General features: G+C 42.1%; 1 protein-coding gene across 8 annotated transcripts in view; it reads right to left on the reverse strand.

The window, feature by feature from the left end:
• cdh23 (cadherin-related 23) overlaps positions 1–20,849 on the reverse strand; it is a 306,221-nt gene that overhangs the window by 87,099 nt on the left and 198,273 nt on the right. For 7 of the 8 annotated variants that reach the window (XM_034292848.1, XM_034292850.1, XM_020047355.3 and 4 more), the window contains exons 14-15: positions 4,427–4,491; positions 3,246–3,483 (exon numbers count right to left, since the gene is read on the reverse strand). In XM_034292848.1, the coding sequence (XP_034148739.1) occupies positions 3,246–3,483; positions 4,427–4,491 (303 nt within the window). Of the gene's footprint in view, positions 1–1,731; positions 1,820–3,245; positions 3,484–4,426; positions 4,492–20,849 lie in introns of those variants that run through there. The other variant, XM_034292852.1, reaches the window with a different exon arrangement.

The raw sequence follows: 20,849 nt of genomic DNA on the forward strand, positions 1-20,849 counted from the left end.
GCCGACAGGGTCTGTATGCGTACGTTGCTGAGGAGGGCGTCACAGCGTGGGAGCCAGAGGATCAGACAGATGGCTGTCAGTCAGTCAGTGTGTTATTAGGCAATTATTAAATATGCAGCTGTTAACACTGGATGAACACCAGCGGAGTGGCACAGCAAGGGACGGAAAAACCGGCGTGCGTGTGTGTGTGTGTGTATACATGAATGTATGCGCATGTGTCTTTGGGTGTCACATTTGAGACTAATCCGCACAACAATAGAACTGTCCAAAACCACAATCGGACTGAATAGAAAATTATTCCTGGGACACTGGCACTTTCTTTGGTATCATTATGACTTGTTTATGACTATGGAAAGACGTTCTTTATGCTTTGTTGTAAAATAAGTCAATGGGGAAATACAGAGAAGAATGTTTTTTTGCTGGAAGAGCAGTGGGTCTGATTCAAACCCTTGCTGAGTCAGTAGATTTTCAACGGTGACCACTGGATCACAATAGGCCACTTGTTGCTTCTCTTTGAGAAGGCCATTACTCCATAGGAAATGTAAAAGTATCCCTTCAATTCTAACTTTCCTCTATACAGTTTGTCTTTCTCTAACTTGTCTACCTTCAGATTATTTCCCCTCGCTCAATCTAGTTTCGAACACAGTGCCACGATGGAAGTCCACACCAACTGCAACTATCTCCATATTTTGCTACCTTAAAATTCCATCTAAAAAGGGATAACATTGGATTTTTCTTAGGCCTACCGATCTATACATACTTGAAAATAGGATCTAGAAACATTGCATTCCATACACAAAAAACAAAATTGAATGAAGCCTGTGAAAAGAAGGAGTGCTGCGGCAAAAATAATAATTTCAAATCTTCCATTTGGCAAGAAGGCCGTTAAAGATGGAATCCGGATTAGAGGGAACTGTCCTCCCTGGGACCTCTGTTATTGTTTTGTTGCTTTGCGGATGAGACAATGATGAGGTACGTCAAGCAGTGTGGTGAAAACAAAAGACTGCAGTACACATCCTGCTGTTCTTCTGCACATACAATGAGGAGAGAGCGCTCATGGTTTGCTGTATCATCTTTGTGGTTCGAATACTGCAAACAAATATGGCAGGTTTATTGTTAAGGATTCCAGCTTTGAGCGACACTACAAGACCACAACGAATAAAATAAAGTTTTAGGTCTAAATGAAAGTCAATGGTCATATCCATAGCACTATATATAAATCCATAGCAGTACATTGATAAATATATTTTTTACGTTATGGGTATTTTCTGTGGAGTTTGTCATTATCAGAATTAATATGAAGGGAGCAAATCCTATTTTACAAATTTAGAAGGAAAACCAGACTCAAACTTCCAAAAACCTTACCGTGGGATAGAGTTATGTATTATCAATTAAATTACAGACATTTCAAAGACACCCTTTCCAAGAGGTGTTGGGTGTCCTGACTTGTCCATCAATGTTTACCAAATGCCGCTACTGAGAAAAACAGTGGATATACTGCCCTACAGTTGCTGCCCTGTTAGACGCGGTAGTTTAATTCACTCACTCGCAGTACCACTGCGCCATTGCAACTAAGGGTTTGAGTCCTGGTCACGGCATACTAACAATTTGTCAGAGGGTGACAAAATGTCAGAAAAGGGTTGCCTTGACCTGTCTTGTCCTAGCATCTCCTTGTGGTATGTCAACTGCCTTTTAGCTTAATTGTAGTTGTTGGCTGGGGAATGTGTTCACCTTTAGCTTGACTGTGCTGGTGTAAACGTCCTGATTGAGTGGGCAGTGTGATAAGGAGAACGGTTCGGTGAGACGTGCTTGGAGGAGTCATTTCGATGTTTGACTGTCCCGTATCTGCTTTGTCGTTGTTGCGAAGAGGCAAGGACAAATTGGATGTCATAAAATGTTATTTGAGGAACATTTTCAGAACTGTTCTTCCATTTACAAAATGTCGGGTTGTGTAGATCTGTAGGAAACAGTAATACATTTCTTTTGAGATACGATTCAAAGGCAGCAAAATGTGAAAGCAGTGCAATGGGTGTGAATACTTTGACTAGCCAATATACATTATTATAAGGGGTAAAAATAAATTCACACATGACCAATTGAGAGGTGGGTGAAATACAAACACAGAGTAAAGAGGGGAGAATATTGGGAAAGGAGTAGTGGAAAGGGGGAAACAGAGACCGGAAGGCATGAGATGTGGGAGGCGAAGGCAAAGCATTGTTTGTGGAGAGAAAGACACAGGGCTGATGTGCATGGGGCTGAAAGGGAAAAACGTTTCTGGTTGTTTTGCCTCACAGTGCGTCCCTTGTCACCTCTCTGCGTGCTTTCTTTTATATCTCCAAGGTTACCGTTCTCTCTGTCTTTCTCCCTCTCTCCTCACCGTCTTTTCTCTCTCTACCTCTCTCTCAATGTCAGTCTTCATGCCTCCCTCTTTGTTTTTTCTGTTTTTTTTTTTGCTCCAGTGTTTTTCCGAGGCTTGGGGGTCCGGTCCTTGGCAAAAAAAAAAACAGACCCGCTGACACACACAGTTTCTGCTCACTGGCTTCCCTATTTCTCTCAGGCATCATATTAATAACCGGAGTGTTTTAGGTTAGCTCGGTCTAATCAAACGCAGCAATCCGAGCATTCAGTCCCCACTCGCACGCACGACGTGCACACAAACAAACACACAGACGGGGCACAAAAAGCAGGGCGGAGTTCCTGCAACGGGTCGAGTCGGGCCCGCGTGGCTAGATATTGGCTTTGGGCGTAAAAGGACAGTGTGTTACTGGTACACAACTTACCAAGCGTGGTCACAAATACGTAAAGGACTCTCACTTTCATCATGTACCACCTTGTAGTGTGTAGGCTGCATACATGTAGCCCAAACTGAAGTGTCCACTGCCCTACGCGCCCCCCCCCCACTAATCTTCCTCCTTCCGATTGTTCTGTTGTTCAAAATGTCACAATTTAGTGGGTATCCTGCCCGCTTTCAAGTCAATTTGTCAATTCTCATGCTAAATTATAGTGTATTTCGCTTGCTTGGCAAGATTATGATGGATTCATATATTACTGGTTTCAGTACATGAGAAAACAAGCACTGGAAAGCGTAGCAGGGATTCCTATCCCACGGGGTGTGCTTCAGAAATGGTGCGATTGAGCTTCCTGGGGTGGCCCTTATGGATCTACTGTTAGATTTGGGGTGAAAAGGAGTTGGAATGGGAACGAGATATATAGTAAAACGTAAACGTGTGTGTGTGCGTCCTCACCCTGACTCGGGCCACCTGCTGCACGGCCTGTTCGTTCTCTCTCAGCGAGCCTATGTACGCCTCCTTCTGGAAGAGGGGTGTGTTGTCATTGACATCCAGCACGTTGACTCTGAGCCTGCCCGTGGTCTCCTGCCCGCCCCCGTCCCTGGCCAGCAGGGTGAGGGTGAAGCGCTGCATCAGCTCGTAGTCCAGACTGCCCCGCAGAAGCACCCAGCCAGTCTCAGCGTCCAATGAAAACCTGGCATGTGACGGGACAATTAGAACAACCATTCAACAGTTGTGAGTTATCTATTTTCAATACTTTTAAATGTTGGTCTTAGGCTAAAAAAAAGTGGCACAGTTACTTGATATTGTGTCTTAATGTGCAGTGACCACTAAGATGTATTAACCCCTTGGTAAAGATGAGCTGAAAAGACCAGAACATTTTAACTGTTGTTATGCACTCAACATTTGAGAAATATGCCTTTAATTTAGGTAAAATTGTTCAAAGAAAAGAAAATCAAGAAATTACATCTTTTGGAACCTCTATGAACTCTTACTAACCAAATCTAAGAGAAGAATTTTACCTTTTATGTATAAATCTGTTAATCTGAGTCATTAGGAACTATCGAGTGTCTTTCACTGGAATTCCTGTTTCTCACATGAACTAACACACATATCAAACTCCTTTTGTCATCTATTTATAAAGGAAGGTCAGAGAACACAAATCACATCAGACAAAATATTGTTGACCTTCATAAATCATGCAAATATAAATCGAAAAAAACAATAGCTACACAACTGAAAATACCCATCTCCACTATTAGGGCAATACTTAAGAAGTTTAAATTAACCTGTCTGGAAGAGGCCACAAGTTTATTTTGCCCCCATGTAGAATGAGGAGGGCAGTTTGAAAGCTAAAAACTATCCATGGATCACAGTTAGTCAGTTGAATCATGGTGACACACAGACTCCAAAACTACAATGACACATCACCTCCTTGCGACAAGCTACTGGGACATCTTGCCAGAAGAAAGCCACTACTCTAATCAATGAATCAGTGCCTGGAGTTTTCTAAATATAATTGTAATATTTCTCCCATGTTTCGAAAATCAAGGTAATGAACAACAATGACAATGTTTACCTGTCTTTACCAATGTGGGGAATAATTCTAGAGGTCACTGTATTTAGGGGTCACTTACTGGTCAGGCTCATCACTGAAGTAATACAGCACTGCGCCAAAGGTACCAATATCAGCATCTGTAGCCTGAGAAGAAGGGAAACAAAAGGAATTAAGTAGCACGCATCACAGTATGCAAGCCACCTCCAAAATGCTAACAGTTCGACTCAAAATTCTGCTCATCTCCCTGCACCGAGAATTAGTATATTAAAACTATAAATCCATTTAAATGTTATAATCACCCCATATACATACTCCATTCTCTTATATGCTAACCACACATAGTAAATATTTGCTTGTTCGGCCCCTATATGTCGTGTGGCACAATTAAAACTATTCTGAGTATGTTTACATTTACTGTGTGATTAACAGTGATCCCTCTAATTTGGATTGAAGAGTGAGTAGAGAAGGGGAGAGGGACGAGGCACCAGAATTGTGTGGGTGATGGTGGAACACAAAACGGTGACCAGTGACAGAAGAACATATGGAGATAGAAATAAAAAAGATGTATGTTAACCTTGTGAGTAGCAAGTCAGAAATATATAATACAACTGCCAAATAAAAATCACAGTCAAGAAAGATATGCATATAGTTTCACAAGCGTATGTCAAATCCAAAAACAAACTAATCACTAACAAAAACAAAGGATGATTTGCAAATAAATGTATGACCGCTTTTAATATTCGAGCATGTTTTTGTGAATGTTACAGCATTTATGACCTGCATTTTACAGATGTGTAACTTGCATTACTTCTGTTAGTGGCCTTACATATTTGTGAGGGGTTCCACATAGTTGTCAGGGCCGCTGCATATTTGTGAGTAGCGTTGCATATTTGTGAGTCCCGTTTTAGGGATCAGTTGCATAGAGAATCCAGGTTAGGACCTCCGTAGCTCTGGTTATGCTTAGTCTCCAGAACCCCCAATATGTTCGAAACGTACTTTCAAAATAACATATCGCATAATTACTTGTATAAATAATGTGTTCAGTTTTGACAGCTCACCAGCATTATGTGGACATTAATATTGAAACGGTCAAGACGAACATTGACTTTGAACACAATTGAACACATAAATTGGTCGCAGATGGCTATCAAGTTACCATCATAGCTTATTGAATATTGCCAGTCTTTCTACTCCGTCAAGTCACTTAATAGACAATATAATCGAGCCGAGGATGAAATGAGCTAACAAGCTAATGTAATGTTACTGCATGCCAGAAGTAGTTAAAAGAACAACAAGCTAAGGTAATGTTACTGCATGCCAGAAGTAGTTAAAAAAATTACAAGCTAGTTACACATTGAGAAAAGCTGACTACCGTATCAACCAAATGTCCTTATAGAGTTGCTAATGTGTTAATACCAATATTAATATTGTCTGAATATCTCCCTTGGTGCTTCACTAGATGTAATGACAGACTAGCAAAAAACTATATGTTACTTAAACCAATATTTTCTCAAATGTGTGTTTGTCATCATCAATTTAAGTATGCACATATGCAAATATGTAAGGCCACTCACAAATGTAATGAAAGTCACAAATCTGTAAAATGCAGGTGACAAATGCTGTGATAATTCACAAAAACATAAAAAACGGTGATACAAAAATTTCTTATCATCCTTTGTTTTTGTTAATGGTTCATCATTTGTTTTGGGTTTTTGACATATGTTTGTGAAACCATACGCATATATTACTTAACAGGGATTTTTATTTGACTACTACTATCGACTATAGACAAATATTTGTGTAAAGGGTGTGCTGTAGACAGAGAAAAATCTGAGAAATATTAATTGTGGTGTTAATTTTAAATGTGAACGTGTTGTAAGTAGCGAGTCACAAATACAGTAACTCACAGAAATGAGTACACCCCCCACATTTTTGTTAATATTTGATTATATATTTTCATGTGACAACAATGAAGAAATTACACTTTGCTACAATGTGAAGTAATGAGTGTACAGCTTGTATAACAATGTAAATTTGCTGTCACATCAAAATAACTCAACACACAGTCATTAATGTTTAAACCTCTGGCAACAAAATTTAGTACACCCCTAAGTGAAAAAGGTCAAAATTGAGCCTAAAGTGTCAATATTTTTGTGTGGCCACCATTATTTTCCAGCACTGCCTTAACCCTCTTGGACATGGCGTTCACCAGAGCTTCACAGATTGCCACTGGAGTCCTCTTCCACTCCTCCATGATAACATCACGGAGCTGGTGGATGTTAAAGACCTTGCGTTCTTCCACCTTCCGTTTGAGGAAAGATATAATCAAATACTTACAAAAATGTGGGGGGTGTACTCACTTTTGTGAGATTACTGTATTTGTGACTCGCTACTTACAACACGTTCACATTTAAAATTAAAACCACAATGAATATTTCTCAGATTTTTCTCTGTCTACAGCAGACCCTTTACAAAAATATTTGGCTAAATGCTACACGTCCCTCTACTCCCTATTCCCATTTGGCTGCGGTGTTGAACAAATTGAAGAACCAGAAGTGAAGTGCACATCAAATCACAACTACGCTGGTGGTGTATAACACCTTCTGGTGAAACAGCTGAAAATCCAATACAAAACATAATACATCTGGAATATGAAACAGCATGGTTTAGTCTGGGCAATATTCAATGACTGAAACCTCTGTTCTACAGTCCAGGAGTTTTTTTGTTTGTTTACTAACTAAATGTTTAAAAATGCTCAAGGAGATTTTATTTGGCCAAACTGTATTGATACAAATCTTCAGGGGCATTAATAACTTTGATCTCTTGAGAAATAAAATAAAATATTACTTATTTCAGACAGAGGAAACACAATGTGCTTAGCTGGAAAATAAATAGAAACGATAAAACGATAATTTCACAAACAATACGAGCTAAATTAACTGGATGACTAAAAGCACCCTAGGGTAAAGCAACACTAAAAAGATATGTTTTAACAACCCTTTTAAAAAAGTCCACAGTTTCAGCCCCCTCAGGAACTACATGAAAATATAAAAAAGACACTGCATAAGGACCATACAGACCTACTGGGTAAATATCTCAAACGTATGTCTGTCAGGTAGTGGCATGAACAAGTGTGAAAAGACTTACAAACCAACGAAAGCCTGGATAGATTATGAAGGCCGTTGTGATGTGTGCTCTCCATACATGGTTTAATGTAGATAAGTAAATCAATCGCAATTTCAGCAGTTTTTAACATTTGACCCTAATTGCAGATGTTTCAATGTAAAAAAAGAAAACACATTAAACACGCACCTCAGCCCAAACATGCACCTCTTCCCATTTCCCTACTAACACCGGTCCGGTTCGCATCCTTCATTCATTTGAATGTGTTTACAGTTTGAGATTTGCTGAGACTCTGGGAAAGAATGAAAGCCAATGGTCCAATTCCCTAGAATGCTCCTTAGTGTTTGTATATGTTTTGGACTAGGATAAGACAATAAAAGTAAAGAAGTTGTTTTGAACAATGTCAGCAGCCAAACGCTTCCTGTTGTCCTTAAACAGATTTCCATATTCCTGTTGATAACTTTTAACATTTCTGTCTGGTCATTTTCTAGACCATTCAATCCATTTAAATGTATTGGTCTTCCTCAATTATCATATAGACTTTATTAAGTTCTTGATTACTGTCTTGCTGCAATACCTAGGCGTGCTTCAGACCCATCTCACGGGCAGATGGCCTGACATTCTCTTTACAATCTCTGATACAGAGCAGAATTTACTGATGGCAAGTCCTCTAGGTTCTTGTGGAGCAAAGCATCCCCAAAACATCACATTAGCACTGCCATCTTTGGTACATGTATACGGTCAATATTGTGGAATGTAGTGTTTGGTCTTGCACCAGATGGGACCAATGTTGTTCTCCCTTTATCTCTTCTATCCTTTCTCTAACACCCCTCTTTCTTCCTCCATTTTCTTCTTGCCCCCTCTCTCCTTTCTCAACAGTGCTGTGGCCTGGCCGTACGGTACTGATGGTTTTCGACTGGAGGGGCTCTAGTAATGGACTTCAAGCAGAGTCACTGTGCAGACTGTTTGGCAGTGTGTGTCTGGGTCCTGGTCTGTCAAGCGTGCTGTGAGACCACTGTCGGTGTCCCAAATAAAATCCTATTCCCTACGCACAGAAGGGCACTGCTTTTGACTACAGACACCTTACAGGCCCTGGTAAGAAAATAAAAGAGCACTTCACAGGGAACAGGCTGGCGTTTTGGAGTGTGATTCTACGGTGCCCTGGTGGTGACCTCATCATGGCTACCTGGCTGTGTCAGGGAAGGAAACCTGGATGTGCTTGCGAGGTGTGTGTAGAAGTGTGAGTGTATGTCCCTTTGTGTGTGTACTTATAAACATGTGTGTGTGTTTGTGTGTATGTGAATCCACTTGTGTTCCATTTATGAATTTCCATACAGATGAAACACTGGCCGGTGCTATCACAAACACAGCAACATCAATATACACTGAACAAAATTAAAAACACAACAATTGTGTTTTTGCCCCCATTTATCATGAGCTGAACTCAGAGATCTAAGACTTTCTCAATGTACACAAAAGGCCTATTTCTCTCAAATATTGTTCACAAATTTGTCTAAATCTGTGTTAGTGAGCACTTCTCCTTTACCGAGAGAATCCATCCACCTCACAGGTGTGGTATATCAAGATGCTGATTAGACAGCATGATTACTGCACAGGTGTGCCTTAGGCTGGTCCACAATAAAAGACCACTCTAAAATGTGTAGTTCCATCACACAGCATAATGCCACAGATGTGGCACTATTTAGCCACTATTTAGCCGAGACGTGATCTTGACATTACACCGTTACAATTCAACATGGTAGATGAGGATCACAGCATCAGAACAGCCCAGGCCAAAGTCACCAAAAACCTCCTCTGTGCCGCAGACTCAGGCCTGCTCTCCATTTCAGATTATTTGACATTTGACATTTCTACGTTCAAAAGTCTTCTGCCACCACAGGTTCTTTTAAAGCCATTTGTCTGAGTGTTTATTTGTTAAAATAGAATATGGTTGCATTAAAGGAAACGCAAAACAATGTTGAGATCAAGCTCGGAAGTGAGATGTAGTTCTTCATATGCAGACAACCTTTGGGGGTTTCCATTGCATTGTCTGTCTTCAACTTGTCCAGTTTCTTAAAATGTCTTCATTACATTTCTTCTAGCCATCTTACAAGACATCTCAGTTGGTACACTTGCAATGAGGTATAGGCATTTCGGCAACTATACAATGGTGACTGACTTTGCAGGTACCTAATATAAAAACAAGGAGTTACTAGGGTGCGACATCACAAGGCTGTCAGGTCTTGCCAGTGTTTTCACAAGGAAAATAAACACCTACTGCCCAGATGAATTACCTCTGCAACATCTCCAAGGTTTAAGTACAACATCTCCAAGGTTTCAGTACAACATCTCCAAGGTTTAAGTACAACATCTCCAAGGTTTCAGTACAACATCTCCAAGGTTTCAGTACAACATCTCCAAGGTTTCAGTACATCTCCCACTTGAGGACTGAAAATCTCCCGTTTCCTCGTCACTTCTCAACCGGACCACCGCACCCTTCTCCTCCCCAGCAAACTCACAAGCGGACTTCAACAGGTCCAAAACTCCAGAATCCTCCCTGGCACCTGATACACAGACCACCCAGATCAACCCTCCCCACGCAGAAATGCACTGACCTTAAGACACTCATCCTAAATAACCACCCTTCAGTACCAAGCACACACCTACATATGTCACCCCCCCCCCCGTCCCTGTAGCCCCGACGTCAAAGTTCATATATTACACGAGACTTCAGCTAAGCCTGGTTAATGCAGTGTCCTTGAGTGACTCCATACATTACCTGAAATTAAATAAAAAGTATGATTCACTTTTCTTATTATAAATATTATTACATACCTCAAAGTAGATATAATGGTCTGGACAGGGAAGTGAGGAAAGGAGTGAAGAATAAGATGTGTAAGAGAGAGGTTGAGGGGAGAGACAGGGAGAACACATGTGTTTGGGGACTCAAGTCAGGTTCTCATATTAACCTGTGAGGCTTCATCTGTCCCTTCATTCTGACCCTATCATTTGGTGTCACTCAAACACTTTCATCTCTTTCTCCCTCTCTCTCCTTTTCCCCTCCCTTCATATTCCACCTCCTCCCTCCTTTACCGTGCCCTCATCCCTCCTTTCCCTATCTTCCCCTCGTTTTCCATTACGTCCTCATCTCATCCCCTCCCTCTTCCCTTCCACTTCGCTATCTGTTTACACACACTCCCCCCCTTTTGACCTCCTTCCTCTCTCGCTCTCCCTCTTTTTTGCTGCTCCCTTTCTCCCCTGGTGACTGACAGGCCCATGAGTGTTGTGATGATATCACTGAGGGAGTTAGCGTGACAGGCGTCAGCGCTGTGACAGGGGCCGGGCTCCGCCAGACAGTTAATATGGCAGGCCGCGGCCTACTCCCGGCTGGACGACAGAGAGAGAGGGAGAGAAAAGAGAGAAAGTAAATAGTCATCTCACCCCACCTCCATCCTCCCTTCCATGCCTCCTCCTTTTTTCTTCCAACTTGCCCTCGGTGCCAAACATTCCCCTGACACGCTTGGTTACAGTCACTTTGCCAAAAGCTCGCCAAAGACTTTCGGCTGGAGACGCACCAGACAGACGATTCGGGGCGGGGCTGCTGTGCTGCCCATTTTTGACGAGGGTAAACTTCACATTGCATTAGACAGACAGTGTAGCATAGCTTGCATCCACACAATATGATGCGCCAGTGTTACGACAAAGCGCGGACCAGGTAGATCTGATGTAAGACAGTGAACAGACCAACAAAACAAAAGCAACACAGCACAAGTCTCATTTATTTTGTTGCATTACAAGCCTCAGTGCCCGAAGTGGAAATGGGACCCGATTCATCACGACTGGGTATATATCACATCTCACTACTTCTCCGTGGAGCGAATTAACTGAGAACACGTAACCTCTGTGAGTGTAGTCTATAAATAAGAGTTAAAATCTTACATTACAAGCCTAGTCAGAAGACCTGGAAGCTTAAGAAAACCAGAACTCTTCCAGAAATCTTCCAGCTACCCATGATTGGGTAAGATAATGGAGGTGCTCCACTAGTGCTGAAAGATGAGTTCTGACTGGTCTGTTAAATCGCAAGCATTTGTTTACATGTTGGTCTGACTGTATTTGTGCTGGGAGGGTGTTGTGTAACGATAGCTAGCCTTGACTGCCCTGCATTTAGCTGGTGCTACTGACAAAGATCTGTGGGAGAAAGTTATGATGAATAACAACACAGAATCAAAATGGATTTAATCAGGGTTTTTTTGCCACAGATCAACACAAAAAATTCCATAATGTCAAAATATTTTTTTTTATCATCCAATGGTTCTACATGAATTACAAAATAGAAAAAAACTGATTGCATAAGTGTTCACCCCCTTTGTTGTGTCAAAACTGCATGAGTGGTAGAACAACCAGTTCTCTTTAGAAGTCACATAATTCATTACATTTTTCACATGATTTTCAGTTAAATGCTACTGTCCACAATTGGTAATTACAATTCCTAACAAAAACGGCATAATGAAGACATACAGATGCTCTTTAATGTTCTTTAAAAGCACCAATATGATATAAGAACTTTTCCATGCATTGAATCCCCTGGAGCACAGTTAGGTCCAATATTAAGGAATGGAGAGAATATGGCACAACGGTCAATCTGTCTAGAACAGAAACTGAGTATCAGGTTGATACTAGTCAGGGAGGCATGATTCTAGGACACTAGTCAGGGAGGCAACAAAGGGGCCTATGGCAACTCTAAAGGAGTTTTACTATTCCACGACTGAGCAGGGAAGCACTGTGTATACCGCAAAAATGGGTCTCTGAGACCAAATGGAAGATTCTATAGTCTTATGCAGCCACTATTATTGGGGTAAGTGCTGTGTCTCAAATATGTTTGAAAAATTAACCAACCAATGTTAGTTTGTTACCTGTATGTTCTGTGTATGGCTAGCTAACATTAGCTAATAATAATAAAGTCTCAGAAATTATTCGTTTGGAGTGCTAACAGTTGCCAGCCAAGCTAAGTTAATGAACTGTGCAGCTAGTTAGCAACCTTAGCAGAAACTATTAATGTCTCTGGATTTTTGAAATGCTAACAGATATTTAACATTTCATATATGTAACAAAGCAGTGGAAAAACCACACAAATTCTTCTGTGTGATAGGGAGAGTGAGAGCAAGAGAGAACGGAATGCATCTTGAACATTTGAAGTAGGAAGAGCTCTAATTTAACTTCTGTTCTAAATACATTTCAAAGATTTCTGATAAAGATTATTTTTGTGTTTTTCTTTCCCTTACAATAAAACATTGTAGGGCTTTAACATAGAAGCGTCGCACAGCCGCCTGCTCCCACAAGCTTACATTTAAACCCTATGCAGATATTAGTCTGGTTGTGATGAGTAGGCTTAAGTTTGGAGCTGGCCACCGTTAATCGGGTCAGTAAGCGCATATTCAATCCTGGGTGTGGTCTAGGCGGTAACGTGCATTGTTGGTTTTATAAATTACAGGTCGATCTAATGGTATTCAAATGAACTTTTCTCAACACCCACTGGAAACGCCCCATGCCCAGACTGATGTCTGTGTAGCGTTAAAATGTACGTTTGCAGGATTAGGCGGCTGTGAGGCTTAACATAGCACACAGGGTTTTAAACAGAAAATTGCTGAGAGACTTTGAGCAGAATAGAGTAGAGGTTTTGTTAAAGGGGAGCTGGATTCAAACCCACACTCCGGTGGTACATGTGAACCAGATGCAACGGGTTCTACTGCTGGGCCACAAACATATCTTCTCCCACTATGTCGGTTAAGGAATTCAAACCAGCAACCTTTAGGTTACCGGCCCATGGCTCCAACATCTAGGCCTTCTGCTGCCCCTATCATTATACAATGCACAAGTGCACTACAAAGGGAATAGGGTGTCATTTTGGAGCCCTCTCTAAGAGTATCAAAGTCAGCGACACAGTGTCCTGAGCAAATCCCAACTAAGCTCTTTAAGAGTGGTTGCACAAAGAGCCTAGCGCAGCTTCTGATTGCCAATATCAACTCTGTGAGCCCCAGAGTCCTCAGGCAGTAACTACAAAAGAGAAATTAGTTCTCAGTTGACCAGTCTGGTTAAATGATGTGTTTCTTCCAATCAGAGAGTCAGCCAAAAGGCATATATGCACAAGAGTGTGTGGGACGTCGTGTGTCTCTTTGGGAGACTTTGTGTTTGTGTGGGTTTGTGTGCTCCTGCGTGGTTGAACCTGTGTGTGTGCTTGTAAAGTCCATGTCTGTGTGTGTCTGGGTGCATTTACACAAGAGTCCTTGTGCATGAGGTGCATAGATTTAAACAAGTATTCTTGCATGTTTTCCTTCACACAATTCCCCCTCCAACATGTGTTTACAAGTTCAACCACCCTCAAAAACAATCCATCCAGCACTATCTCCAATCATGATTGGACCAGTCCTTTGAGTCTTGCACTTCCCCAACCATTGACCGAGGCTAAAATCTCAATGATTCTTCTGTTTTTTAGAGCTGAATGCGTTTCTAAATGTTTGGGTGTGAAAGCTCCCACTCAGTGACAAAAGAGAGATAGAGAGGAACACAGATTATCTGGCCGTATCATCTCAGGTCAAAGGAGGGGTGATGCCGCTCAACGCTTTTCTATCTTAAGTGCCCTGGAATTTGAATTGACGGGAGCCTAAAATTGCTTTTTTGCCTGAGCTCTGAGGAACTGGAGGCGTGGGAAAGGAAACCAATTACGGTCTGTCGGGCCTGCTGTCAAGCAGACACGACCGTCAGTCCAAACACAGACAACTGCTTCTCCTTCGCTATGCATCCAAACACATACACACAGCTACACACCGACGCGCACACACATCATCATATCAGTAAAACGGAGTCAATAGCTTCACAACCACGTAAAGATGTATGAATGCAGACACGTCGGCACAAACCTCCCCCAGTGAAGATGTTCAGTATCTGACAGGCAGCGTTGTGGAGAGCATACAGCCGTGAACACAGGCAATAGAGCAGTCCCTCTCCCCTCCTCTCAATCTCTCTCCCCATCTCTCTCACCCCGCCTCTCGCCCCTCTCCATCTCTCTCCTCCCTGCATCTCTCTCTCCCTCCGTCTCTCCCTCCGACTCTCCCCATCTCTCTTCATCCATCTCCCTCACCCTGTACCCCCCCACCAGATTTCTCAGTCCCCCTCTCGACCATCCCGCTCCCCCCTCCATCGTCCTCTCTCCCCCTTTCTCCATATCTCTTCCTCTCTCCTTCTCTCCCTCCCCCTCTTTCCATATCCCTGTCCATCTGTTTCTCTGTCTGAAAATTATGTCAAAAAATGTCAAGTCAAATAAACAAGGAATTCTAAGCAAACATTAAACACAAGTTTCAAAATGATAAAGACATGTTAACTATAAAATGTTTAGATAATTAAAGTATTTAATGGCACTGGCATAATCACTTATCATTCTTTCTCTGCCCACTAGTAAAAACAGATCCACTACAACAATATTCCACAGGCCACCAATGGCAGGAGGTTTTGTCCCAGCCCCCTGTTTATTGTAAATGGATATTTGGGTGGTGGGTTAATTCTGGGACCTTATTCACGCAGAACATCCAAGCTACTGCTAACTGGATTGAGGTGTATAGTGCCCATAATAGGAGTGACTCTTCTCTCACTGGGATTTGGCCTTCTACGGACACCATTGAGCAAGCCCTAAGAGAGCCACTCAGGTCACATGATCATGTACCCACAATTGCCTTGCAGTTGAAAAGACTAACCTCACCAACCAAACATTGCTTTGGAAGACAAAGTAAGACTGACAACAAATTATATCCTAGCTTAATTTTCATTGATATTGTGATAAGTGGAATGTGCGTGAGACAAGGTAAGGTCTCTTTTAGAGAAGGTAAGAACACACTCTTTTTGTAGAAGAGTGTGTTTTTAGAGGAGTAATTTCCATGGTTTAAAATATGACTAGAGTGCACTTTTATCAATTTGCTAATAAAAAGAGGCTGTGTACTGCGCTACAGAATAATGTAAGTATAAAAACTTATCACAAGCAATTATCTCAGCATTCCTGCACTAAAAACTGTTAGGACTGCGGTTCCACACAGGGCTGGATTACTCAACATCCGCCCCCAATTCCACCCTATACCCTTTTTCTGCTCTTCTTTTTTACCAGAGCCATATGGCCCATGGACAAAAATAGAGCCCTAAGAAGGGAATAGGGTGCCATTTGGAAGTGTAGCGCATTCTCCAGCCGTGGTGACCTGGGGAGGCCGCGGAGGCAGATGAGAGCCGCGTGTCCGAGTTTAACTGCTGACACTTAAGCTTAATGGCGACTGCGACTCGTTTTTACGGCGGCTTTATCTCCCTAAACCATTAACGAGCAGCAGGTGCGAGAGCACACGCCGACTGGCGCAGATAGAACAGCACAGACGGTCTCTATTATCTCATGTCCTGACCACCCAGACAGAGAGAAAGACAGAGTCCATGCTGGGGAGACACGGGAGCGGGCAGAATAGGAAAAGGAGAACAGGAAGGGAGCTAGAATAAAGAGAGAGAGCAAGAAAGTGAGGGGGGAGAAAGACTTTTCACAAAATGGCCTAATGAAAAGCAAATCCGATAAAAAAAGAAGACAAATTGAACAGTTCATTTCAAAGGAAAATTAGGGAATACAATTATGCCTTTGTGGACCTTATAGTAGATTGAAAAAAGAAAGATGAGAGAGAAACTGTTCAGTCAGACACATACAACCACCCCTGCACTTACACAAGCGTATGCTTACACAAACACAGACACACACGCACAAAGACTGAAAAGGGTGTATAGGGAGAGACTACAGGGAGAGAGTGTACAGGGAGAGACTACAGGGAGAGAGTGTACAGGGAGAGACTACAGGGAGAGAGGGTACAGGGAGAGAGGGTACAGGGAGAGACTACAGGGAGAGAGGGTACAGGGAGAGACTACAGGGAGAGAGGGTACAGGGAGAGACTACAGGGAGAGAGGGAACAGGGAGAGACTACAGGGAGAGAGTGTACAGGGAGAGACTACATGGAGAGAGGGAACAGGGAGAGACTACAGGGAGAGAGTGTACAGGGATAGACTACAGGGAGAGAGTGTACAGGGAGAGACTACAGGGATAGACTACAGGGAGAGACTACAGGGAGAGTGTACAGGGAGAGAGTGTACAGGGAGAGAGTGTACAGGGAGAGAGTGTACAGGGAGAGACTACAGGGAGAGACTGTACAGGGAGAGACTACAGGGAGAGAGTGTACAGGGAGAGACTACAGGGAGAGACTGTACAGGGAGAGAGGGTACAGGGATAGAGGGTACAGGGAGAGACTACAGGGAGAGAGGGTACAAGGAGAGAGTGTACAGGGATAGAGACTACAGGGATAGAGACTACAGGGAGAGAGGGTACAGGGATAGAGGGTACAGGGAGAGAGGGTACAGGGAGAGAGTGATCACCATCGCACCTCAGTAAGCCATGGAATTCTACGTTTGAAAGTGAGGGATTTTGATTACATGGCGCACACATTGGCATGTACCTGACAGTACACAATTTCCAGGGACCCTTTTTGCGTGAAAGTGCCATTTTTACTACCAAACACTGTGGAATGCATCTACAGCTCCAGAAAAAATTAAGAGACCACTGCACTTTTTTCTTTACTTTCCAAAAAAGTCAAAAAGGAAGGTTTTGAATGAGGAACAGAAGGGTTCAAATTAAGAGACTCAGAGTTTGGGAATATGACACTATGAGTATTATAGCAGTGTGGCTGGTATTAATTGTTCAGCTTTACATATCGTAAGGGAAACCTTGATAAGTTCTCTCCAGTTCATGGTGAGATCCTTCAGCTTGCTTAGGAGATGTTTGGTGCATGTGTGCATCTTTTTTTGCTGTTTTTAATCTTTTGTTTTGCTGGAAACATAGGATTTCTTTATTGTGTATTTTACATAGTTGGCTGAATATTCTGTCCAGCATTTACAATCTCTTGTTTGAACAGAATAGATTGTCCCGGTTCCTTACTTTCTTCACCCTCTCCTGATCTTTCCCATTCCATCCATCTCTCCCCCTCTCGGTACACAATATCAGGACATCCATTATTAACTGGATGGGGCTACCAAACACTGGCAGAAAAGGAGTGAGGCCTTGCACTCTTTATTACGATAATGAATTATAATTACTGTTGTGACTATAACCCTCTCTGGTGTGAAAGAGACAGTGTGCGTGAGGGAGTCTGTCTGTAAGAGAGTCTGAGTGTGTATGCCAGAACATGCATGTGCACCTGAGTGGAGAGTGTGCAACATGCTCCAGTCTATAAAATAATGTATAAATGTCTTCAAAAGACATGTATCACGGTTGCCCAGCCAATTGAACATTGGACTCTACATGGAGCAAACTTTAAAAACACAAGGCGACAACAAGAAAGCTGTAAAAACATAACGTAGGAGAGACATATGTCTGTACTGTCCTGAATAATTACAACGGCTGAGACATACAGCGGACATTGTTGTGGAATCACAGCATCGTGTTCCATAAAGGACCCGAGGAACCCAAATCTTTCAGAGGGAAATATTTCCCAGTGACTGAAAACATAGGGAAATTCTCAGGCTAAACAAGATTTTTTTAATTGTCTACATTCCATGTTTTCACCCACCCGATTCCCACCCTATTCCCCATGAGTAGCAGTTCAGCTCTGTGGTACACCTGCTTTGTCCCCAACCTGCAGAACCCTGCACCAATTGTATGCAGGTGCACAGAAAAGCAAGACAGCAGGCTTATTTAAAAACATACCGCTGTATATGTGAGTTCTATCAAGCTTGACATCGTACCAGGGTATTTTAAACTGAAATGCGCGCATGCCATGCAGAATGCATACAGGTTGCTGAGAGTAACAATAGGATATTTGTCGCAAGTTAACTCAAAAGAACGAGGATCTTAGCGAGGGAAATCTCAGTCAGGGACATCTATGCTAATGGGGGCAATCTGTCTTATAGAATTCTGTATACGTAAGGGAAATCAGGACCAGTACTCACAAAGCGTAGGGGGGCTGATCTAAGATCATCCTTATAGATAAGAACAAATTATAAACTGGTTGGTTCGAATCCTGAATGCTTTATACTGCTCTAATTGCGTTGGTAACCATCTTATAATATCAGGGGATTGGCCATATATAACACCCATGCATGCCTTATAGATTAACTCTAACATTATAAAACTATTGGTGCTGATCCTCGTTTAGCGTGTGACCAATGCTTACAACAAAGGGGACCCTAATAATGCCACAAAATCTCTATTGAAAGACAGTGATGACAAAGATTAAAGGAGGAGGAAAGACCAGCAAGTGAGGAGTCTTGGGACCTAATATGTTTAATTCACAGGCCAAACATTTTGACACCGTTTGGGTCCCTGTGGGTTCTGAGCATGTGCTCCCAACGCCAGGGCTGTGGCTTTGATTCCAGTACGAAAAATTCTGAAACTGACTACTGTAATTTGCTCTGGATTTATATCTGCAAGACCACTTAAATGTAAATGTGCAATGGGATTTCCACAGAAAGAAGGGCAAAAGACTAAAGGACTGGAGAGGGGAGAAGGGAGCAGGACAATGAGTAAGAAGATGACCACAGTGAATAAATGTTTACCAAGCACATACCACACACACTCTCACAAACTGACCTAACCCAAAATCCATTAGTGCTATAATGGCTAAAGGAAAGATAGAAGCTGAAAATACGATTGGAAGTAATAAATAGGAAATGGAAGAAAGTAAACATGCTTGAATCAAACGAGGGAAGAAAACAAAGACCAATTTTACTGATATGAGGAAATTCCAGAGTCTAAACTCTCCAGGGTGAGAAAGCGTCTGAGATGAAGAGAGAGACCCGGAAAGAGAAAATCACAATAAATATTTATAATGATAAGTAACACTGCGGGGATAAATATTAAACACTCTCTAGTCTGGGCACTCCATCTCTGTGTCTATATGGGTGTGTATCAACGTGTGTGTCCACGCAGGTGTGTGTCATAAAGGCAAAGCGTGTTTGTGCGTCTGTGTATGAGTTTCCATATGTGTGAGGTTTGGTTTGGGGGTTGGCTGCAAGAATGGGCATTCAGTAATGCATTGAGTAAGACGGATACATGCATAAACCATAATCAGTTGGATCATAAATATTAAACAAAACAATGCCTTTTGATTACAGTGTTAGTTTGGCACTTTCTAAAACCACTGGGAAAAGAAGTACTGTACATAACTTTCCATTTGAATAAGTATAAATATGTATGTGTGCTTGACCCCACCTCCAACTGAAGACCAACCTCTTTGGTACATAGTCAACTCTGGAAGGCACAACACACTGGAATCTTATTGAATATTGACAACTAACTAAATTCTTCAGCTGTCCTATTGACTTCAGCCTGAGACGGCTATCGTTGAAGTTGTTTGAGGTAAAGTAGGTGTGTTTTACTTTTTGATAGGAAGGTCTCTAACCAAACAGACTATCAAAAGCCAATGAGACATTTAGGCTAACCAGCCAGGGATATTTAGGCTAGTGTATTCTACACATGGTTTTAGCGGACATGCTTATCCAGACAACTTCCAGCAGTGTGTGTAGGCATGCTTTTACAAGCCAGGTCAGAGAGGGATAACACGGCTCTCTCATTTGGGATGCTCTGTTTAGAATTGTCACATCCAGTTTCAATATGTTTATTGGTATTAAAAAAAATACATATAAAAACATTTGGTGTGCTTTACAATAGCATACATCCTTCTAAGGAATAAGTAAAGCATCAGACAAAACACACATAGGCATTCACATACACACTTGAGATTGCACACACTCACACACAGATACACAATAGAAAGTGTCTGAGGAATGACTGTCCGTCATCCTCTAGCGTGCCCATTCTGTTCTCTGGACGTGTGTCGACCTTGAGGGATGGCAGTGAGGGATCAGGCAGACAAAAAAGTCTACTCAGATATACAGGAACAGGTAATTATGTAGAGAAGCTGGAGGAGTGTGAGAAATATCTGTTAACTGTAGTCAGAGGAGAGGGCTGGGCTCTTAGTATGTATCGTAGTATCTCCATAGCGTTCCATTGAAGACCAGAGGTCATCATCATACATCCAGACCTAGCACTGAGATTTGTCTCAAATAGGTCATATCCAGACCTAGCACTGAGATTCGTCTCAAATAGGTCATATCCAGACCTAGCACTGAGATTCGTCTCAAATAGGTCATATCCAGACCTAGCACTGAGATTCGTCTCAAATAGGTCATATCCAGACCTAGCACTGAGATTCGTCTCAAACAGGTCATATCCAGACCTAGCACTGAGATTCGTCTCAAATTGGTCATATCCAGACCTAGCACTGAGATTTGTCTCAAATAGGTCATATCCAGACCTA

This window comes from Esox lucius, chromosome 6 (assembly GCF_011004845.1).
Source record: "Esox lucius isolate fEsoLuc1 chromosome 6, fEsoLuc1.pri, whole genome shotgun sequence".
Taxonomy (NCBI): Eukaryota; Metazoa; Chordata; class Actinopteri; order Esociformes; family Esocidae; genus Esox; species Esox lucius.